Source organism: Pleuronectes platessa, chromosome 6, assembly GCF_947347685.1.
Source record: "Pleuronectes platessa chromosome 6, fPlePla1.1, whole genome shotgun sequence".
Taxonomy (NCBI): Eukaryota; Metazoa; Chordata; class Actinopteri; order Pleuronectiformes; family Pleuronectidae; genus Pleuronectes; species Pleuronectes platessa.
The window spans coordinates 18334234-18353807 of NC_070631.1; the positions used below are offsets into that span (position 1 = coordinate 18334234).

Sequence of the window (19574 nt, forward strand, 5' to 3'; positions counted from 1 at the left end):
ATGTCAGTTTACCGATGAAAAACAATAAAAAAATGTATCTTAGCTTTTTTTCCCCCACATGCATGAAACAAAGACAGCTGCAGAGATTTGTATTCACTCCAGGCTTGCAAGGGGAAATCATTAATGTTATTTTTCATATTGCTAATTCTAAAATAAAAACTGATGGGGTTTATTCTGAAAGAAAACACCACACGCAGAATTCACTTATCCATTGTCATCTATAGGACAATACGAGTGAAGTAAATTAACCAGAGAGCTCAAAAAGAAAAGATTTCTCTAACAAAACTCAACATTCCTCGCATAGCTGCTCTCCCTCTGTCTGCCTGTGACAACACTCAGCTCCACCTCCAACAAACTGATGTGACAGCCTTTGTGTCGTGCAATGCCTGCTATGTGTGTGTGTGTGTCTTCCAAGGGTAAGAGCACATAAAAAGTATAGTAAGTGCCTGTGAGCTTAGAGGAAAACAAATTAAATGGGGGGAGGCTTACTGCTTTGTTATCTTGTGTGTAGCGACGTTTTTGAAGTGAGGTTTTTATTTGATGTGGCGAGCTGTTAAACCGTCATTAATATCTCTAGTTCTCAACGGATGTATGTTGACTGATTCATGATTCAATTCTTTGTCAAACATCTTTAGCAGGAAGGTTGCTAAAAGATTTTCTTGTTTCTCTAATGGTTTCTATTCTCTCTTCACTATAATTTGTCATTTTAAAGTCTTGTCTGTATCATTATGAAAGATTGGACGTCACGTGTAAACTGGTTTTATTTAATTATTATGCTGCGTTCACACCAAACACTGGTGAATTTTCGCGTCGTGTTACTTGTGCAAGCTTGGCATCAGGATAATTTTGTTACATACAGAACTCTCACGAGAAACGCAAGTAAACGCAACTTGCAAATATCCACCCATGCTCCTCTAGGACAGAGAAGAGGGGGACCACTATCTGATTACTAGCTGTTGTTTGTGCATGAGTCTACAAGCTCATCCTGAGAAGTAAACAGCTCCGGGCATTTCACCGTCGGTTTTTGTGTACAGCGCTATCAGAGGCTGCTTAGTGACCATGTTGATGACCTGCTAGCTCAGGACCTGTCTGCGGTGAGATTCATTCTCAGCACTGATCGGCTTCTGTGACATCACATAGAGCAAATTTTCTGCTCAATTTCCTCTTTGTTAACGTGAATCAAGCGAATGACCCGAAATGTATTTTTGTTGATGTCCTATTTGATCGCATTCGTGCGAAAAACCAGTACCACGCAACATATTCTTTTTGTAAATCTCATCCTGCCTTTTTCCCCAGAATCACTACCCCTCTCTCTCCTTTCCCTCGTGCTCTAATGAAGGCAGCAGGTTATTGACCCAGAGGAACATCTGTCCATCTTGGAGTCTGGTTACAGTGAGCTGGCTCTCAGGAGATTTAATGTACACTACCAGACTGGATGGTACTCCCTATCTTTCTAACCAGAGGCGCGATGGCAACATCTGGCCTCGGGGAAGATGGCCCCCTTGTCCTACTATCTTATAAGTGATAAGGACCTGGACATCATGGTTATCACTGTGATCATCAACAAGATTATCACTACGACATCAGCATTCTTTGGCTCTTGGCTTTGTGTTATCATTACGATGAAACACGATCTTGCTGTCATTACGAACCACTGAAAACACTTTGCTCTCACATCTAATATAACCATCCTTTCTTTTGCCTGTTCTCTTTTCCCCAGACGGAATGCAGTAACATCTGTCTGTCGATCAAGTTACAAATACATCTGGAGCACTGGGTGTCACTGGAGCTTTAAAAATGAATCTGTCCATCAGGTAGAGATGATGGGACAATAACAACCACCCATGAGAACCTTTATTATGTGGACAGGTAGATTCTGATGATAATTCCGAATACTTTGATCCAAAATAGAGCTGATTTGGGTTAATCAAAGGAAAAAGGAAATTTCTTCTGTATTTATTGTATTTTTTACTTATCTATTGCTCCGGATTATGGATTGTCTTGTTCAGGTTCCTTTGAATTTGTTTTTAATTTGTGTGTTTCTTTATTTGTTTTGTTATCTACACACTTACCCTCAGAAATGTCTTTCTTTATCTGCTGCTGTGTTTTCAGAGGGTGACCGACAGAAAGACCAGGTTGTGAAAGCAGTGACACAGGCGGAATTGTGGCTCATTAGGCTGGACACACACACACACACACAAACACACACACCTAAAACAACCTAAACTCTTAACTCCTTGGTGTGTTTCAAAGGCTGGAACGCAGGCCTTTGTTCTAAACCACGTTGTGTGTGTGCGTGTGTGTACTTGTACGGATATCTTTGTGAGGACCCTATTGACCCTACAACCTACAGAGTGAGGACGTTTTGGCCAGTCCTCTCACTGACCCACTTTTAATGAGCTGTTTCAGGGTTAAGACTTGGTTTAAGGTTAAGGGTTAAAAATAGGTTTAGGCAAGTGTTGGGATAGGCATTTGAGTGCGATGGTTAAGGTTAGGGTAAGGGATTAAGGGATGCATTATGCCAATGTGCGTCCTCACTAAGATAGATGTAAAACATTTTTGTGTGTGTGTATGTTTCTGTGCATGCAAGTATGTAAAGCTGTTCAACGAATCAATGGGCTGATTAAGCCTTAGACAAAAACAGGAGCCCTCTGTTTCTCATGAAAGAAGAGGTATACACACTCCATCTTTCACTTCACCTGATTCTGACACACACATTTACACCATGAGTGAAGACACACACCACACACACCCACACACACCCACCCCCACACACACACACACACATACACACACACACACACACACACACAACCTCAACTCCACAGTTTCAAGCACCAACATGTTCCTCTGATAAACATAACCGTGCCAGTTTTTTCTTCAATACTTTTATTAGGTTCCCCGCTGTGGCTCCCTCCCCCCCAATCTAACTACCCTTAGTTTAGTTAGTTTCAGTCCTAAGTGTGTGTGTGTGTCTGTGTGTGTGTGTGTGTGCGTAAGAGGGCAGAGGAAGGTGAGGGAGTCAGCAGAGCAAAGTCAATTCTTTGATGTGACAAAAGAGAAAGACAGCAGGAGGAAAAGAAAAGGTAGGAAGAGAAAATATGCTTGAGAGACCTTGAAAAGATCAGAGAGGAAGGAGGAGAGCGTTGGAGGTGAATTACGCCAGCAACCAAATTTCCTCATTGTGTGTGTGTGTGTGTGTGTGTGTGTGTGTGTGTGTGTGTGTGTGGTATGTGTGTGTGTAGCTGCCAAAGGGTTCACCGGTCAACCTTTGACCTACCACTGACTCATTAGAAGAAACAGCGAGTGAAACGCAGGCTGTGACCTCACAGCAGCCTGCAGTCTCAGGTCGGGCCCTTGTGTCTTGTAAAGTTGTATTGTTCCTCTGTGGATTTCTTTTTTCCCCATTTCTTTCTTGATCCTTCCATTCTGGAGATGATTAACAGGATCTGCTAATTTATTATTTCAGGCATTATCTGTCCACCTGCTCCTATCGCTGTTCATCTTTGTCTGTCTGCCTCACATAAACAATAGGTTGTCACTAAAGCATTTTGGAATGAGATTTTATGTAACAGGAAATACAAAATCAATAAAAAAATATGATAGGAAGTATTTTCCCACAATCAATATGTATTTACTCTTTCTTTAACATATCAGCATCCAATCAGGGGTCATCACTGGTAAGTTGTAACACTGTAGGTTATTTTATTCCCTGTCGTAAAAGTTTGGATAGAGACAGAGCTTCGGTTTATCTTCCTCTCTCAGCTTTGACTATGTCTGTGGAGTTCAAGCAAACCAGGAATCTTTAATAAAGTTAATGGCTGAGAGCCATTGACTGAACACAGAGCCATGAACAGTAGACGACCATTAGATACACAACAGAGCCCAGTGTAATAGCAAAGGAATGCCTTTGGTCACTGTTGGATCAAACAGAACAATGTATCAGCATTGACGTTTTGTCTGACCGATTTCTGGATTCAGACCTTCTACAAGCTGTCCAGACACATTCATGTCACTGTGGAACCTAGGCAGAGGGGCCGTTCCTTTTTAGATTAATGGAACAGAAATGTTGTATCTGCTGTGTGGGTATTGTTTGTGAGTGAGTACAAAACGCTAATGACTCAAATAACAATAAAATAATAACACAAAAGACTATAATTAGAAGAAAAAGGTCAATAAAAGGACATGAAACATAAAATAACGATTCTAGTAAGACAGAAAGGTAAAATTTAAATAAGATTTAAAACAAAGATGAAATAAAATATTTTTTAACAACCACACTTTATCAAAAGCCAGGTAAAGAGATTGTTTTTAAGCTTGTGTTTAAAGATTAAAAAAATCCTGATTGTTGCTGGTCTGTTGGACCATGGTGGATGTATGAGTCCCATTGAGCTTCAAAGTCAAATTATGCATTTTGCTGCACATTCATATATTTGAATATACACTTGATTGTGAGAGCTACAGTTTGTAATATTTTTTATGGTTTATCCAAAATATGTGAAATCTATCACAGGTATATGTTAGGTAGAGGAGTATTTTCAAAGCCTCTGTGCCCAAGACTCATTAAATAGCCTGATAGTTCCTGGGTGAGCCTCGCCCCTCTGACCAATCAGAGACAAGCAGGAGACCAGAGTCGGGAGCTCACGGTTGTCAAGCGATACACGCCTCAGGTTAGTGTGAGCTGCTGGAAAACCTGTTAATGTTACTGGACTCAGAGACAAATGAGCCTGTGAGTCATTCATTAGCTGAGAATAATGTACCTTTTGACGATGATTTGATGATTATCAATACTCCTCTTCTTTTAAATACTGGTTGATTGTTAATGGAGAGAGTATGAAAAGTGGCTGCTCCCATGACAACATAAACGCACAATCTATCATCTCTGTAGGTTTAAACAGGGCTCTGGCTGTACAGGGCTCTGCAACAGTGTCGGACTAATTGTCAGGGAGAACTTTCAACTGTTTACTGTTAACTGTTTGTGTGTGTTTGTGAGTGAATAATGATGTGTTCATTACACTTCTTTATGAGGGCAACCATTAGGCATATCACACACCTCAAACCTATATCTACGCTGCTTTCAGACATGCCCCTGATGAAGGCCGATGCTGGTGGTGATGTGGAGTGAACAAAACAAGTGATCTCCACACTGGAATTTATACGTGATACTACGCTGCCCTTATCACCTGAACCTGCTGAAAATGTGTGTTGTTGTGAAGGCATCTGACCGCAGAATGTCCTGCTATATTGTAATTTTGAAAAAAGGCAAACTCCAAAGAAAGTCAAGCCACGATTGTTCTGAAAAGGCTCCACTTAGTATCTTGCCCACCTCTTTCCTTGTGTATATGTACAACATGGAAAAGGGTTAATATGATGGGATACAAAAAGGTGTTCCACTGTATTTAGATTAAAAAAGACAATATTGTTTCACGGAGAGGAATAAACAAATGCATACAGTGGGTAAAGTTCTGAGAAAACATATGTTTCCCGGTGACCAAATAAATAGGAAATACTGAGAGAGCATGGGAAGAGCGGAGGACTGAGAGAAAGTTAGGAGAGAGGGAGAGGAGAGATCCAGTGGGGGAGAGAGATGTTGGCCTCTTCCTCTAGAGAAACACGCTTCTCTGTAATTAGGGTCAACAGTGTGAGGTCGGCTCAGTTCTCAGTGTATGTGGGTTAGTGTTAAGAACAAGAGGGGAGCGAATGTTTAACAAGGGATAAGAATAATATTTCACCGGCCAGAGAGGCAGGCACAAAGACTGACCAGAGGAAAACTGCTTTCAATGCAACATCTGACTTCAAAGTTTCAACAAACTTTTATTTTACTTTCTTATCATGTTCTCTCTTCATCCCTACATCCCTTCTTCCTCTGGAGAAACGTCTCTAATTCTCTCACCACTCACCGTCTCTTGCTGTTACTCTCGCTTTCAAGCACACACAAACGGGACACACACACAAACGGGACACACACAAACGGGACATAGACACACACACACACACACACACACACACACACACACACACACACATACACCCAGACAGACTCCTGGTCAGGTGAAACTGGAGCCTGCAGTATTGTATGAATGGAGCTCGTTGTCTGTCTGCTACAGCTGTGTAATCAGACGGAGGGGTTGTTGTACAGACACACACACCCACACACACCCACCCACCCACACACACACACACACAAACTGGATACATAGCTACATAAAGCAATGTAGATAAACATGGTCAAAGGAAAGACCGGAAACACAGTAAACAGTATAGAGACAAATTTGTGACAAATTTGTGCATACTGATGACACACACACACACACACACACACACACACACACACACACACACACACACACACACACACACACACACACACACACACACACACACACACACACACACACACACACACATCCACACACACACACAGACTTAGCATTGACTTAGCTAATTGTGTGTGTGATATAATGCTGGGTGGTCTATAGGCTCTTTGTGGCCTCTGGACATTGGTCATTCAAGCCACGCCTGCTCGGCGCAGACTCCATCCACATATGGAGTCTGAATGGAGTCATCACATTTAGAAACATAATCAGCACATGCAGCATTTACTCTACATATTCTTAGTAACTTAAAAAGTTTCTCATCTGTAGATCAAAATAGAAAGTCTGTTTCTGGCAGCTGATACAAAGAACACAAGAGCAGAAGCATATGGCCCGTGTTGATACGTTGGCACTGTGTCCCAGTGTTACAGTAGGTCAAGAGACCAGCACAACCAGTAAAGAAAACTTTTTCAATTCTACTTTCGTGCCATGTCTTGTATTATTTCTTTATGATGCTCCTGAGCATCATGCAACAACAGTCTCGAAAAGAAGATATAACCTCAGCAATGGCCTCCTTGTGAAATTAAGTTTAATTTCCTGATAATGATGTCACAATGTCTGAGAAGACACGATGTTACTAGAATAATTTTGAGATTTCCTCGAAGTTTGTATGGTTCTTCCATGCAAAATCTTTTCAAAGTCCTGATATTTGTTATAACGTGGTGCTGATGACAAAAAGATAAAGTAATGGCTGTTTGTGAAACTTATAATAAATTATAACTTTACAAGATGCACTGCATTTTGACTTTATGTTCCTTTTTTTTCTGGAAATTATTGACAAAATCATTTTCCTGGATAAAGCCACTGAACAATGAGCGATTGCAAAATGCTCTGGAAAAACCCTGTTGCCTCTGGCCAAGCATCAAACTGAGCAGATCTCAGTCAGATATGACTTAAAGCAAACAGATGAAGAGGAGGTGATCTCACCACAGGGCAGGTCCAGCTGTAGGAGTGTTGCACCTATAATTACATGTTTAAACGTGGTACTTGTGTCCTGTGATGACTCCCATGACTCCAGTGGATTAAAAGGTACCATTGTGTTGGGCTGGGTAGGAGTGGACAGTTCACTTCCTCCACGAGGAACTCCTCAGTCCTCTTATTAACAGCGACACAGAAATATGATATTCACTTCCTACTTCCTATCTCCTGACATCCACAGGGCACGCTGTCTTCTGCCACATCTACAGTAATGTTGATTATTTTACCAGAGATCATGTATTTATCTTCAGTTGTGTAGGACATGTCATTTTTCTATGTACCAATCAGATATTGACAAAAGGTGAATCCAAGTCAGAATCTGATGACAGTTGCAATTTGTTCAGTTTTACTCAAAGAAAACAACAAATGTGATAGAATGAATCCAAAAGCGTCCAAACGAAAACTATTTCCTAATACTGTCTTTAATAATTGCTCATTTGTCTCAATATATTCAAAACTACAGAGAAAACATTTATTTATAAATATACTGATACTATGTAATGTTTAAAATAATATAAAGCTTTTTATATTTCATCTTTGGTTACAAATGTTTGTAGTCTGCAGATTTTCCTTTGGTGTGGTTTCTCTTTTATTTTCAATCCAACACTACCATCACAAGCATTTCCAGAACATTTATACCTGCTGACTTCAGTTAGGAAGAATAACACAGAGTGTGAACTGGATTAGGGTGTAGATGAAGTTAGTAGGAGTAGAGTACAGAGACTTACAGTGATATCCTTTCCAGCCCAGTTACACTCCTCCCTCCAGTCGACAGGGGCAGGCCAGTAGATCTGGAACACAGCAGGTAAGGGTCATATGATTCTGTTGCTCAAATCTGATTATCTGGATTCAATTTACAAATTTAAAGTTTGCTTCATGTATATTTGGAGAGGAACATTTATGACCCAACACAAGTGCTAGTCACTTCTAAATTGATAGTGTGGCCTTCAGCAGGGTACAACTAGAAAGATAAAGTTGGGGTCTCTTCATACTTTCATTGAAACTGCTCTTTCTCTCCCTTAACCTGTCTCTGTCCTCCCCTCTCATCCACCTCACTGAACTACAGCTTCGGCTGTGGTGACTATGCACACAAGGTCATGAAGCCAACTCAACCATATACGTAAAAAAAACAGAGGTTTTACTTCTAACGCAGGGAACATGTAATTTACTCCCAACAGCTGCACTGTATTCTGCTTCTATAGCTGTGGGTTCTCTCTGTCTCTATACAGTGAAGTGCACTTGGTGATTTTGTCAGCGTGGATCTTTCTATAAACGTCTGTTCTGTACCACAGTGTACAGACGTCCTCCTGTAACTTGAAACAACTTCCACCTAGTACAAAGGCAATTTAGTTATCAATCACAGATCTTTTTGGATAAACGTTCTCTTTTCATCTCTGTTCCCCTCTTTGATTTTCTTCCCTTCTCTATTAATGCCACATTTCCCTTTCTGCCCCTCTTCCACGTGAAGCCACTCGCTTGAGTGATCTCATATGTGCGAGCATGTTCATGTTCAAAGGGGAATGTTCATAAAAAGTGCATCTATACCTTTGAATATTACTCTTTCTGCACCAGTTCACATGAAAACAAACCTGTGGGGCATGTGGTGCCTGACCTTGATAACAACAGTATCAAATGATTCATAGGAAACAGGAAATAAGGCACTGATTATGAATGAGAGCCTCTTCCTGATTTCCACCTCTTACGGTGTAATGTCCATCTTCTGGTTTGAAATTTGTACAAATTAAAGTAATAAGATAATTCAATAATAGAGACACATAAGGTCACTAATAAGAGTACAGTTGAAATATAATGTAATTCAGCGAATTGCGAAGAAAGATAAAGTCTGTTCATTATGCTTTGTTTTAAGGCACTTCAATAACGGCTGAGTCACAGGCAACACGCATAATCTATTCAGTAGAGGTGTTTGTGGTCCACCTTGTGCTCCTGCTTGGCGATGTTGTCCAGCGAGAGGGACAGCAGGAAGTTCTTGGCCCCGACGAAGAGACGGCCTCTCTCTTCATCCAGCAGCAGAGCACTGAAGCAGCAGGAGCGCTCCAGCTCGTACCGGCGCACACCATGGAACTGCTGCAACTCTGAAATCAGAACAGATATACGGAATTATAAAAGGTGGGGGTTTTCAGTCCTGTTAAATGTGATACACGGACCGCTCCCAGTTTATGATTGACTTCGGAAATTTCATTTTTTTAATGGTTCCCTGCGACGTCCACACAGCAGACAATATTCTAAGTATTGGATGTCAATGTGAGTGTGAGTATGCTACGGCTCACTTATGCTAAATGTTCGATATATACAGAACAGGACAGAGCTTTACGTCCTTTCCCTGTCTTCAATTCGTCCATATTTGTGCACGTCCTCTGAAGCTTATGGCAGCAAATGAAACAGATGAACTGGACAATTACCACCACACTTTGTGGGGGGCAGTACAGCCTGTAGTTCAAATGAGACGACCATAAGACACAAGAATGGCATTTTAACAATGTCAGAACCTACAAACTCCCAAGAGTTTGGAAACTGGTAAGAGATTACAGGCATCTATACCTTCCTGAGCATTTTTATGTCTTTCTTACGAGGAACCGTGTCACAACCACTGTCAGTCTGATCACTGCAGATTCATTTCAAACCTACCATTAACCTCTTATAATCAGAAGTCAAGAGCACAATCTCTGATATTGTTTTGTCTTTTCTGAAGAGACAAGTAACAGTAAACCATGACCTGAGAAATATAGAATCAGAGCTAAAACAAACTCAAGTAATCAGAGTGATCAGATCTGAATTGGCCACTGGGCTACAACGTGTCATATGGTTGACAAAAGAAGAACACCATTTAATTTGAGAGTTTAAAGACCATTTCTGAAGTGTTTCCCAAGGCCAGTGGATTTTTTAACAGTAAGGACAAAATCCTCTGTCAGCAATGGCTATATTGGTTCCAATGGGGGAAAGAAAATGTGTCATTGCTGTTTCCAAACTGGCAAGAACAAGTCCAAGGGAACAGTGCCCAGGAAAATTCAGCTTGTATGTGTAAACTTATGCTCTAATAGTTACACCAGTGGAAAAAAAAAACTGTGCTCTTGGCCTGAGAGGCTGAAAAAATAAAGTGTCTGCATCCTCCCCTGCTGGCCCGGCTTTAACCAAGTGCTCAAGAAAGAAATGACACAGGCCTTTGCTTTGACGTTTAAATGGCTTTATTAGTCTTCCATTGTTCTAATGTTGAATTTATAACTTTAATTAAGTCCCAGACACCACCCAAAAGCCGCCTGCATGACATCAGGGACTTTAGGTCTACTGCTCTTGTTTTGTATAAACGCTCCATTTTCGGCAAATGTGTTATTATTCAGCACTGTACTGTTGTGCCCATAAAATCTGAGGCCCAAAAAGGAAACATGATTAAAAATGACATGTAGTTTAGGTGCCATGAGCTAAGTAAATTTAAAAAAAAATGCAGATAACAACAAATTAAAATGGCTTTGTGTTTGTTAAGTTTGCTGTGAGGTAAGTTTTTATAACAAAGAGAAATTAGTAGGTTTAGAGATTATTTGTGGCATAATGATATAATGTTGCATAATACAATCAGCAAGGTAAATTGAACTTGTTTTCTCCTAAGCTGAATTATGCTTAGTTATCATGTTCATAACTTCCCAATTTTGTAATGTTGATTTTGATAATGAGCAATCTAGGATGTTAGTATAGAAAAATTCAAAGTTCTGCCATCATATCTGGGCTAGCCTCTGCTCCATCACTTTCTTTAACTTAATGCAATGTCAAATTCTGCATTTCATTCATCAACCTTTCAAAAACTATGAAGTGTGCTCCTGGGGTTTATTGGCCATATTACAAAACAAACCAACAGCCCTTACAACTGTTAAAGCCTTAATTAATTTTTTTTAATTAAGTTTAATGGTTCTGTAAGCCAGTCTCTCCAAAGATAAAACTACCGACATGGCAGCACAGGTACCTCAGTTTTGTTCATATAAAACTCACCAACACATATTTTTTAGCTTTCGACTTTCTAATTGTAGTCTTCTGCTATCTAATGATCGCTCTGGTCTGTTCTGCTATTTTTACAGACATGTCACAACCTCTCAACTGATCTAAAGGTTAATCAACAACAATGGATAATAATTACAATGGTTGAGAAAAAATGCTTTCCAGGGTGGGTGTTTTTAGTTTTTGGTTAAAAATGTCAAAGGAAGTTGCATCTGGAACAGTTACAGTGTCAATACTATGTTATCAGTATAATACATGCTAATGTTTAGAATATATTTAGGCAATATTTTAGCAAGATAGTGTTCTATGTATCATGTTTTTTTCAAATAACAATATTGGCATGATTTAATGCTAATATACAGTCAGGCAGGCGGACTGTGGCTGGCACAATTGTTATCCCTTGACCTGCACTGCTAAATGAGCCATAAACTACTCCCCTGGGACCTGAATGTCAATGTAAGCAGTTAGATTAATGACATCCCAACTTGCCCATTGTTGTGTCATTACTTAGCCTATTACTGAAGGTCTTATTCAATTAAAATAGTAAATGATCCTGGAGTGAAGTTGTTCATTAACCAGGCACATCTGATGCTCGGCAGTACTGGGTAACAGACGGCTGCACTTTGCTGAGTTCTGCTTTACTTCATAAAACCAGTGTTATTTCAGTGATGTATGATGGATCTCTTTTAATCCTTCATGTGTCAACCAGAACTAAAATATAGGGCTGTCTTCCAAACCTGACTGCTACATGTTCAGATGAAATTAAAGGGCGCACATCTCTCAGCTGGATAGATGGCCTCCAGCCTCATGTCCTCGGTGAGTTAGTTCAGCCAGTAACTGCCGGCATTCAGTGATGGAACACATCCCTGGTTTATGTGGTTATGCTGTGCACCGAGCTACATTCTGCAAACTCACAAAACTTTAGATGAAACACTATACCATTCCTCTGTGTGAACGCTGTTTGTGTGTGTGTGTGTGTGTGTGTGTGTGTGTGTTTGTGTGTGTGTGTGTGTGTGTGTGTGTGTGTGTGTGTGTGTTTGTGTGTGTGTGTGTGTGTGTGGCCGCCACAAACTACGCTTGGCTACTGTTCAGAGCTGTTTACTTTGAAAAGCGATATGGTTGAACATCTCATGAAGCTATGTGTTTGTGTATGTGTATGTGTGTAGGCTTGGTTTTATATCCTGGGGACCTGAACCTAAGTACACTTTGATTCACAGGGACTTGTGTCATTGTGGGGACAAACATTTAAGTTTTCTGCAAAAACTTAGGTAGAGGCCACTTTTTGGTGGTTGGGACATGGCTTTAGAGTTAGAAATATTGTATTGCGATTGTTAAGGTTGTAGTAAGGAGTTTAGGAATGTGGAAAACCAACGAGTTTACTGCACTACAAGTACCTTGTAGTACAGTACCTTGTAGTACCTTGTAGTACTTGTAGCTTTTTTGGGCAGTGGAGGCATAAACCTCTTTTAGAACAAAATTAGCAGGTATATGAAAGTATTTTATGTATTGGCCAGGTGTTTTCCGCTCAGTTTTTTTTTCCCCTGGAGCGTCGTGTTTAACATCAAGAATGCACCGAAAGCTGAGTCTACTGCAGAGTCATTTGACCCGGGAGTGAATGCCAAATGAATCTATTCCCATTGCAGACATAAGCCAGATGTTAGTGGGTATTTTGACCAGTGAAAAAGGGGTTATGGACTTTGTGAGCAAACAAAATGTTCCTCCTTCAGAAAGCTTTGGCTCTTACCTTTGTATGAGAGCTTCATGCGTGGTGAGGAGGATGAGGAGGTGGTGGAAGAAGAGGAGGATGAAGATGAAGGGGAAGTGCGGGTCATGGGGCTGGAGGACGCGTGGGCGGCTGCGGCCAGACCCAGCAGGAAGAGAGAGCTGCAGGTGACCATCATGGCCGCCATCATCATCATCATGGTCATCATCTTGACACGTTGAGAGCAAGCGCTTTTCTTTCAGCGGCTGAAATGGCTGTTAGCCTGTAAAGTATTTTTTTTATAGTTTGTAGTATTTGTCCTTGATTTCACTGAGTATTTGTCCTTGATTCCACTTGTTTTCGGCTAGTTTGGTTTTAGGTTTTTGTGTTCGACCTTTTGGAGTTTCAGTCTCTGGTCCTCCTTCTTAACATTCAGTGTAATCTTCACAATGGCCTCCTTGCTTCTTAAGAGTTTGTTCTTGTATATCCAGTGCTCCTCCGTGAAAGACGACAGAGTTCACCTCTCACATTCAAATTGGGACCAAGACGTCACACATGGAAATCGTAACCTAAAAATAGAGACAGAAAGGGAGAGGATTTAGAAATGGACATCACAAGCATTTGTTTGGTTGTGCCAAGGATGCCACTACACACACACACACACACACACACACACACACACACACACACACACAAGCACTCACACACACACACACTCACACACTCACAAAAACACAGGCGTCTGAAGTTTATTTAGTCAGAGGCAGATTGATGCCTATGCCAGGCTGAGTAAATGCCAACCTCCATTGTGGCAACACCACTATAATCCTTTCACATTACGGCAAGACATAAGGGGTGTATCCAAAACACACACACACACAAACACACACACACACACACACACAGACCATGGTGATGAAGACTGTGTATGTGTGATAGAGATATGCCAAGCCATGCACAGTATCTGTGTCTGTGGCACTGCCAACTCAGAGTGGCTTCCCCCTCTCTCTCTCTCTCTCTCTCCCTCTCTCTCCTGCTCGCTCACACTCCCTCGTTCCCTCCGCCCTGGCAGAAGGTGTCACCAGATTAGATCTCTTCATCGCCGAGGACTGATGAGACGACAGTGATGTGGATGGATGATTGCTTCGGCTCTGAACAGAAAGTCACTTGTGAGTGAGTCTGGCAGCACACAGCCGAAGACTGCTGGCTTTTGTGATGAGATTCGGTGTCAATATTGAATTACAAAGTAATAAATAAACAACATTACAAGTTATTCAAAGCTTCACAATGTTTTGTTTTTTTATAAATGTGGTTTACACGTGGCTTCCACTGCAGTCTCTGTTTGTGAGTGTGAGGGGACTTTCAGCATGTGCACAGAGGACAAAAAAAGAATCTCTATAAAGTTAACTGAGAGTCAGATTTAAAGGGACAGATTTCTTATTGTCTCGGAAAAATCCCCAATAACCGGGTGTCTCTGTTGTGAGTGTGTCGCTGTGAGCCACAGCTCGGCCACAGGAGCAGTAATGAGGTAACTGCCTCATAAGCCTAAATGTACATAAACATAGTGTCATAAAAAGCTTGCACGGGGACACACACCTCTCTTTCAGTACTTCGGACTCTGCGATCAGCAGGAACAATAAAGCCTTTGAGTAGAAACAGTCTCCTTTATTCTATTACACCTCACAGTTGGCACCGAGTCAGGAACAAGCAGACTGTCTGTTTTTCTCCCTTTCCACTTTCAGTCTGTTTCTTTCAGCCCATCTAACAATTTCCTCAACCACTCTCATACATGCGTCCCCCTCCGAAAAATCAACTGCCCTGTCAGATTCAGGATTAACTCTACTCTTTTTCTTTCTTTAAATGGAAATTTCAACCATGAGGCTTGAGAATACTGACAATGGACCAACAGCAACCTAAATGTGCAACACTTTCACGGTCAAGGAGCTAAAACACCAGGAACAGGAGCCGATGTCAAATGATCTCTCTAATCGGCGCAAGTATGCAACCGTTTTCCACAACCTGAAACCATATGGGCTGGATGCAGTGTGCACTTGGACCTCTGGTGACAGGAATGCACTGACACCCTGCTGCCATAGTCTCAACTGAGCTGATACTGTGTTAAACCAGAAGTTAATGTAACATCTGCAATAATACATAGCCCAAAAGATGCTCCACAAATAAAGTTATTATTATAAATAAGATTTTGGTCCTTAAGCAACATACTGAAACAAGCTGATACCATAAATTCTCCCTGATTTCTACGTATATAAGCGCTGTATGAACATGTGATTGGCTGATAAGACTGGAAAACAGATATATGCATAGTCCATTTATTCAGAATAAAAATGATTACTGTGCATATTCTAACAATGGAGAAACTCTAGATGTCCTGACTTGGACTAGTGATTGGTGATCGAGCACTGACAGAAGTGTAGTTTTCATGTGGTCTTTAAAAAAAGTTTTCAGTTAAATCCCCATTCATTTCAAGTTGGCACATTTTTACACCAGTGTCAGTATTTCGAAAACCACAGAAAGCTGCAGTGTTCACTTTTAGGCACATGCGAAACTGAAACACACAAAGATGAGAGTATATGCACACAAACTCTGCACTCACAGACCAGGCTGTTGGCACAGAGTTTTATAAATAATGGAGCTATTGAGGCGTGGAGACAGGAGAGCTCTCATAAGCTCACGGCTCCCAGGCCACAACACAACAGGACAGTGCTGAACAGGAGCATCAACTCCCACATATACCCCTGAAGTATGTTAACACACACACACACACACTTAGGAATGGACAAAAGCCCAAATGCAAGCCTTGATGGGCACAGAACCTGCCATCCTCTGCCACAACTCACTGTTTCAGCAGCGCACAAACATATGTTGTAGAGTTTGAATGGCAAGGGCTACTTTTACAGCTCTGGACAACTAAAAAACTATCAACTCTCAACGGGACAAAAGTTGTTATATCTGGAAAAATGTATATTAAAGTGTGTTTGTTTGTGTGAGGTCAGAAAAAGAAGGCGAGGCTGTGTGTGTTTTCATGGTTCTGCACTGAGGTGCAAAGATGATGCAGTAATTTAAAGGAAAGGACGCCAGTATTCTTGTCAGCTGCAGCGCGGTGACACACAAAACAGAAACACTCACGCACAATGTACGTCACAGTCCCCGGGAGTGACAAGGGCAGCAGTGAAGCCCTACACTCCTGTCTGCTGCTATAAAAGGAACGAGCGTCCCATTGTTCCTTGGAGTCTCCCCGAGCTCTGTCTGTATCGGTGTTTGTGTCTGTGTGTGTGTGTATGTGTGTGTGTGTGTGTGTGTGTCTGTGTGTGTCTGTATGTGTGTGTGTGTGTCCTCTAAATCATCATGAGTTTAAGAGGCCATTGATGTTCCTCGCCTCATCCCAGAGTCTAAGCAGGGCACTCGCACACAGACACACACAGGTTTGTGCAGTTTAGGATTGTGCATTGACTTTAATTTATTGTGGACAGCTTAGATAAAAACCTTATTCTTAACCCTAACCATTACCAATTTGTACCTAACCACGATCCACATCTTACCCCTAAACTAAACCAGGAGCTCTAGTGAGTTTATCCTCATCAGGACTGAACTAGTGGTCCTGACAAGGTCAGTGTTTAAGGCCGTTAAGAGGTAACACAAATTAGTGCACACACATTTACAATATATTCATGAGTGCAATAATCCTCACATTAACTGCTGTACCTCAACACATAGATCAGCAAGCAAGCGCGCACACACACACACACACACACACACACACACACACACACCAAGAATACACAAACTCCATAATGCATCTTAATAAAAAGCCATTGGACCCGCTGACACTTGCATTCAGTTCAGCATCAATAGACACAGAGCGGGGCATGCCAAGAGGGAGTGGATTAAAAATACAGAGAAAGACAGAGAGAGACAGATTCCTGTGGGGAGGGGGGCATACAAAGCGTTCCGCCTGCAGGGTGAGTCGGTCTTTTCAGAGTGAGGTTAGAGTGCAACACTGCAGTACAGCCTGCAATAATGAGGGAATGTGTATCAGTAGTTTAACCTGTAGCCCTCCACAACCACAGGTTAGAGAGAAGAAGGGAGATAAAAAGACGCTGAGGACCTGATGGGAATGACCTGTCAGAGAGAGAGATACAGGAGGAGGGGAGGGGAGAGAGGGAGGGGTGGAAAAAGCCATAAAGAACAGTGCTTTGAGGAATCATTGGAGGGTGATGAGGGCACTTTGGATTTAAAAAGAGGGAAGCAAGGAGAGTTAAATAAGATAGCGAGAGAGAGATGGAGACAAGGGCATTAAGAGAGTGGGAGAAGAGTAGGGGAAACCAAACAAATAGTAGAAAGAAAAGTGGGAAAGCATGAGACAATGAGATGGAGAAAGAAACTGTGGAGTAGTAGAGAAAAGGTGCATGAAGCATCCCTCCATCCTTAACCTTCTGATAAAACAGCTAAAACAGAAAGTAAGACAGGGAGACATCGGAGGGGAAGGAAAGAGAGGATGGAGAAGAAGAGAAAGCTAAAGGTTACGGCAGGAAAGAAAAGCGGGAGGGAGGACAAAGAATCAGAGCAGGAGGGAGGGAGGACATTGTACAGTACCACTTCAGCTCTGCAGCTTGCCTGCATGTATACAGTCCCACGGAAGGAGAGAATGTAAAGGAGGGAGGGATGGAGAAGAAAATGAGCCCAGGCGAGAGGTGATGGAGAGAAAGGAGCCAATTGTTTTGCCTGCAGGAAGAAAAGAGTTTCCCTGGCCTGCGACCAACAAGTCTGAGCCTCCCTGCGATGGAGAAATGAAAGTAAGGGAGGGAGCGATGGATTGAGGGATGAAGAGGAAGAAAGAAGGGAGGGAGGGCTTGCAGCAAGAAGAATTTTTTTTTTTAAACCGAGGGTTGCTGGCACCAGATTGTCAGGTGGGGGGGGGGGGGGGGGGGAGAGGAGGGAGCTGGCAGGATGAAGAAGTTAATTCCATGAGAATTTGAGGTGAAGAACAATTAAACTTCATCATCCAGCACCTAAGGCAAAGTCCTAACATGTTTCTGCCCTGCTGGTTTGATTAAGGGGAGTTTTTGATGCATCTCAATATAAAATTGCAGAGCATTTCTGACTCTGAGACTATTTGTGAGACTAACTGCTAATTGGCTAATTGGCTATGGCGATGTGTTTTCCTCTGCCTTACGTCATTTGCCCCGGAAGTAATAGCAGAAACGGGCAAACCCACAGCTAAAGCGGATATGACACAATTTAAGGTTGAGCAAAATGACGTTGAATAAAATTGTGGATTTGAACATTGTTTGAGACGCCTTTTAGATGTCTTACTGAACAATTGTTACATATTTTGTCTCTAAATACTTGATTTGCAATCAGCTGTTAATTCAAATCAGGGTGAGCCAGGTTACAACAAGCAGAGACAGAGAAACAGAAGGGAGCGTGAGATGGGTAATTGAATCACCTTTTGATTCCTTTTACATCCTTTTTGGATCCATTTACACTTTTATCAAATTGTGTCATTTAAATACCCTAACCCTAACCCTTAAATACCAATTATGTGAATTCACTGGAACTGCAAACATGAGTTTCACGCCAAAAAACATTTTAAATTCTTGTAATTCATAGCTATTTGGGTATACATCTATAAGTTTCTAAATCTGATGAGTATAATAAAACATGATTGTATAATATACTGTGTATCAAAATGTAAAGGGCCTAATGTGAGCTATGAATAGTATTCATCACAATGTCAAGACTGAACAGACGAACAAGCACATCTTTTTAAAACATTTGTGACACATTCATCTCAGTTTTAAGAATTTTTTACGGTCAAGGTTGGGACTAACAACTAGTTTACTATTGAGGAAAGTGCTGGTGTTCAGCATGTAATTGTGATGGGTAAGACTGGATGGAAAAAAGCGTCCAGGGAATAAATGTGAGGCTGTTCTCCACCTTAACTTTTAAAGTATCGTGGAATTTGGATTCGTCTGTGATTTCCTGATTTCCCCCTTTAACTTGAAAACAGAAACTTTTGATGTCCAGAGAAGAGCAAGAGAGAAAAGTAGGTGATACTGGGAAGTGTGGCTGCACGTCAACACACTGCAGAGGGTTACTGACAAATCCGAGATAGGAACAGCAATAAAAAAAGTAAGTAGAGCTGAGGCGCATCAAGCAAAGTCTGACTTCTGAAGCAAATGCAGCTGTGACAGTATTATCTGTTCGAAGCATGAGAGGGTTTTGCTTTTACCCAGAAGAATTAGCTGATAGAAGAAGAAGCAAATGCTGATCGGGACAGACCACCAACCGAGAGAGAAGTGAAAGTAAGTACAGGGTCATATTCTATATCATGAATGTTAATATAGAACTCATAACTGTTATCATGTGAGGCAGAGCACAAGACTGAAGGTGAAAGTTGGAAACAAGCCTTTAAAGTGGTTTACATAGGAGAACATGAAGGTAAAAGCTTAGTCATATGAAGGTTCAGAAAAGAGCTAAAAAATAATCTCAAT

General features: G+C 41.4%; 1 protein-coding gene across 2 annotated transcripts in view; it reads right to left on the reverse strand.

Annotated features, from left to right (window-relative positions):
* sema3b (sema domain, immunoglobulin domain (Ig), short basic domain, secreted, (semaphorin) 3B) overlaps nt 1-19574 on the reverse strand; it is a 76736-nt gene that overhangs the window by 12315 nt on the left and 44847 nt on the right. For both annotated transcript variants that reach the window (XM_053425355.1, XM_053425356.1), the window contains exons 2-4: nt 13102-13628; nt 9288-9445; nt 8081-8143 (exon numbers count right to left, since the gene is read on the reverse strand). In XM_053425355.1, coding sequence (XP_053281330.1) covers nt 8081-8143; nt 9288-9445; nt 13102-13288 — 408 coding nt within the window. In that variant the 5' untranslated portion in view covers nt 13289-13628. The remainder of the gene's footprint in view (nt 1-8080; nt 8144-9287; nt 9446-13101; nt 13629-19574) is intronic.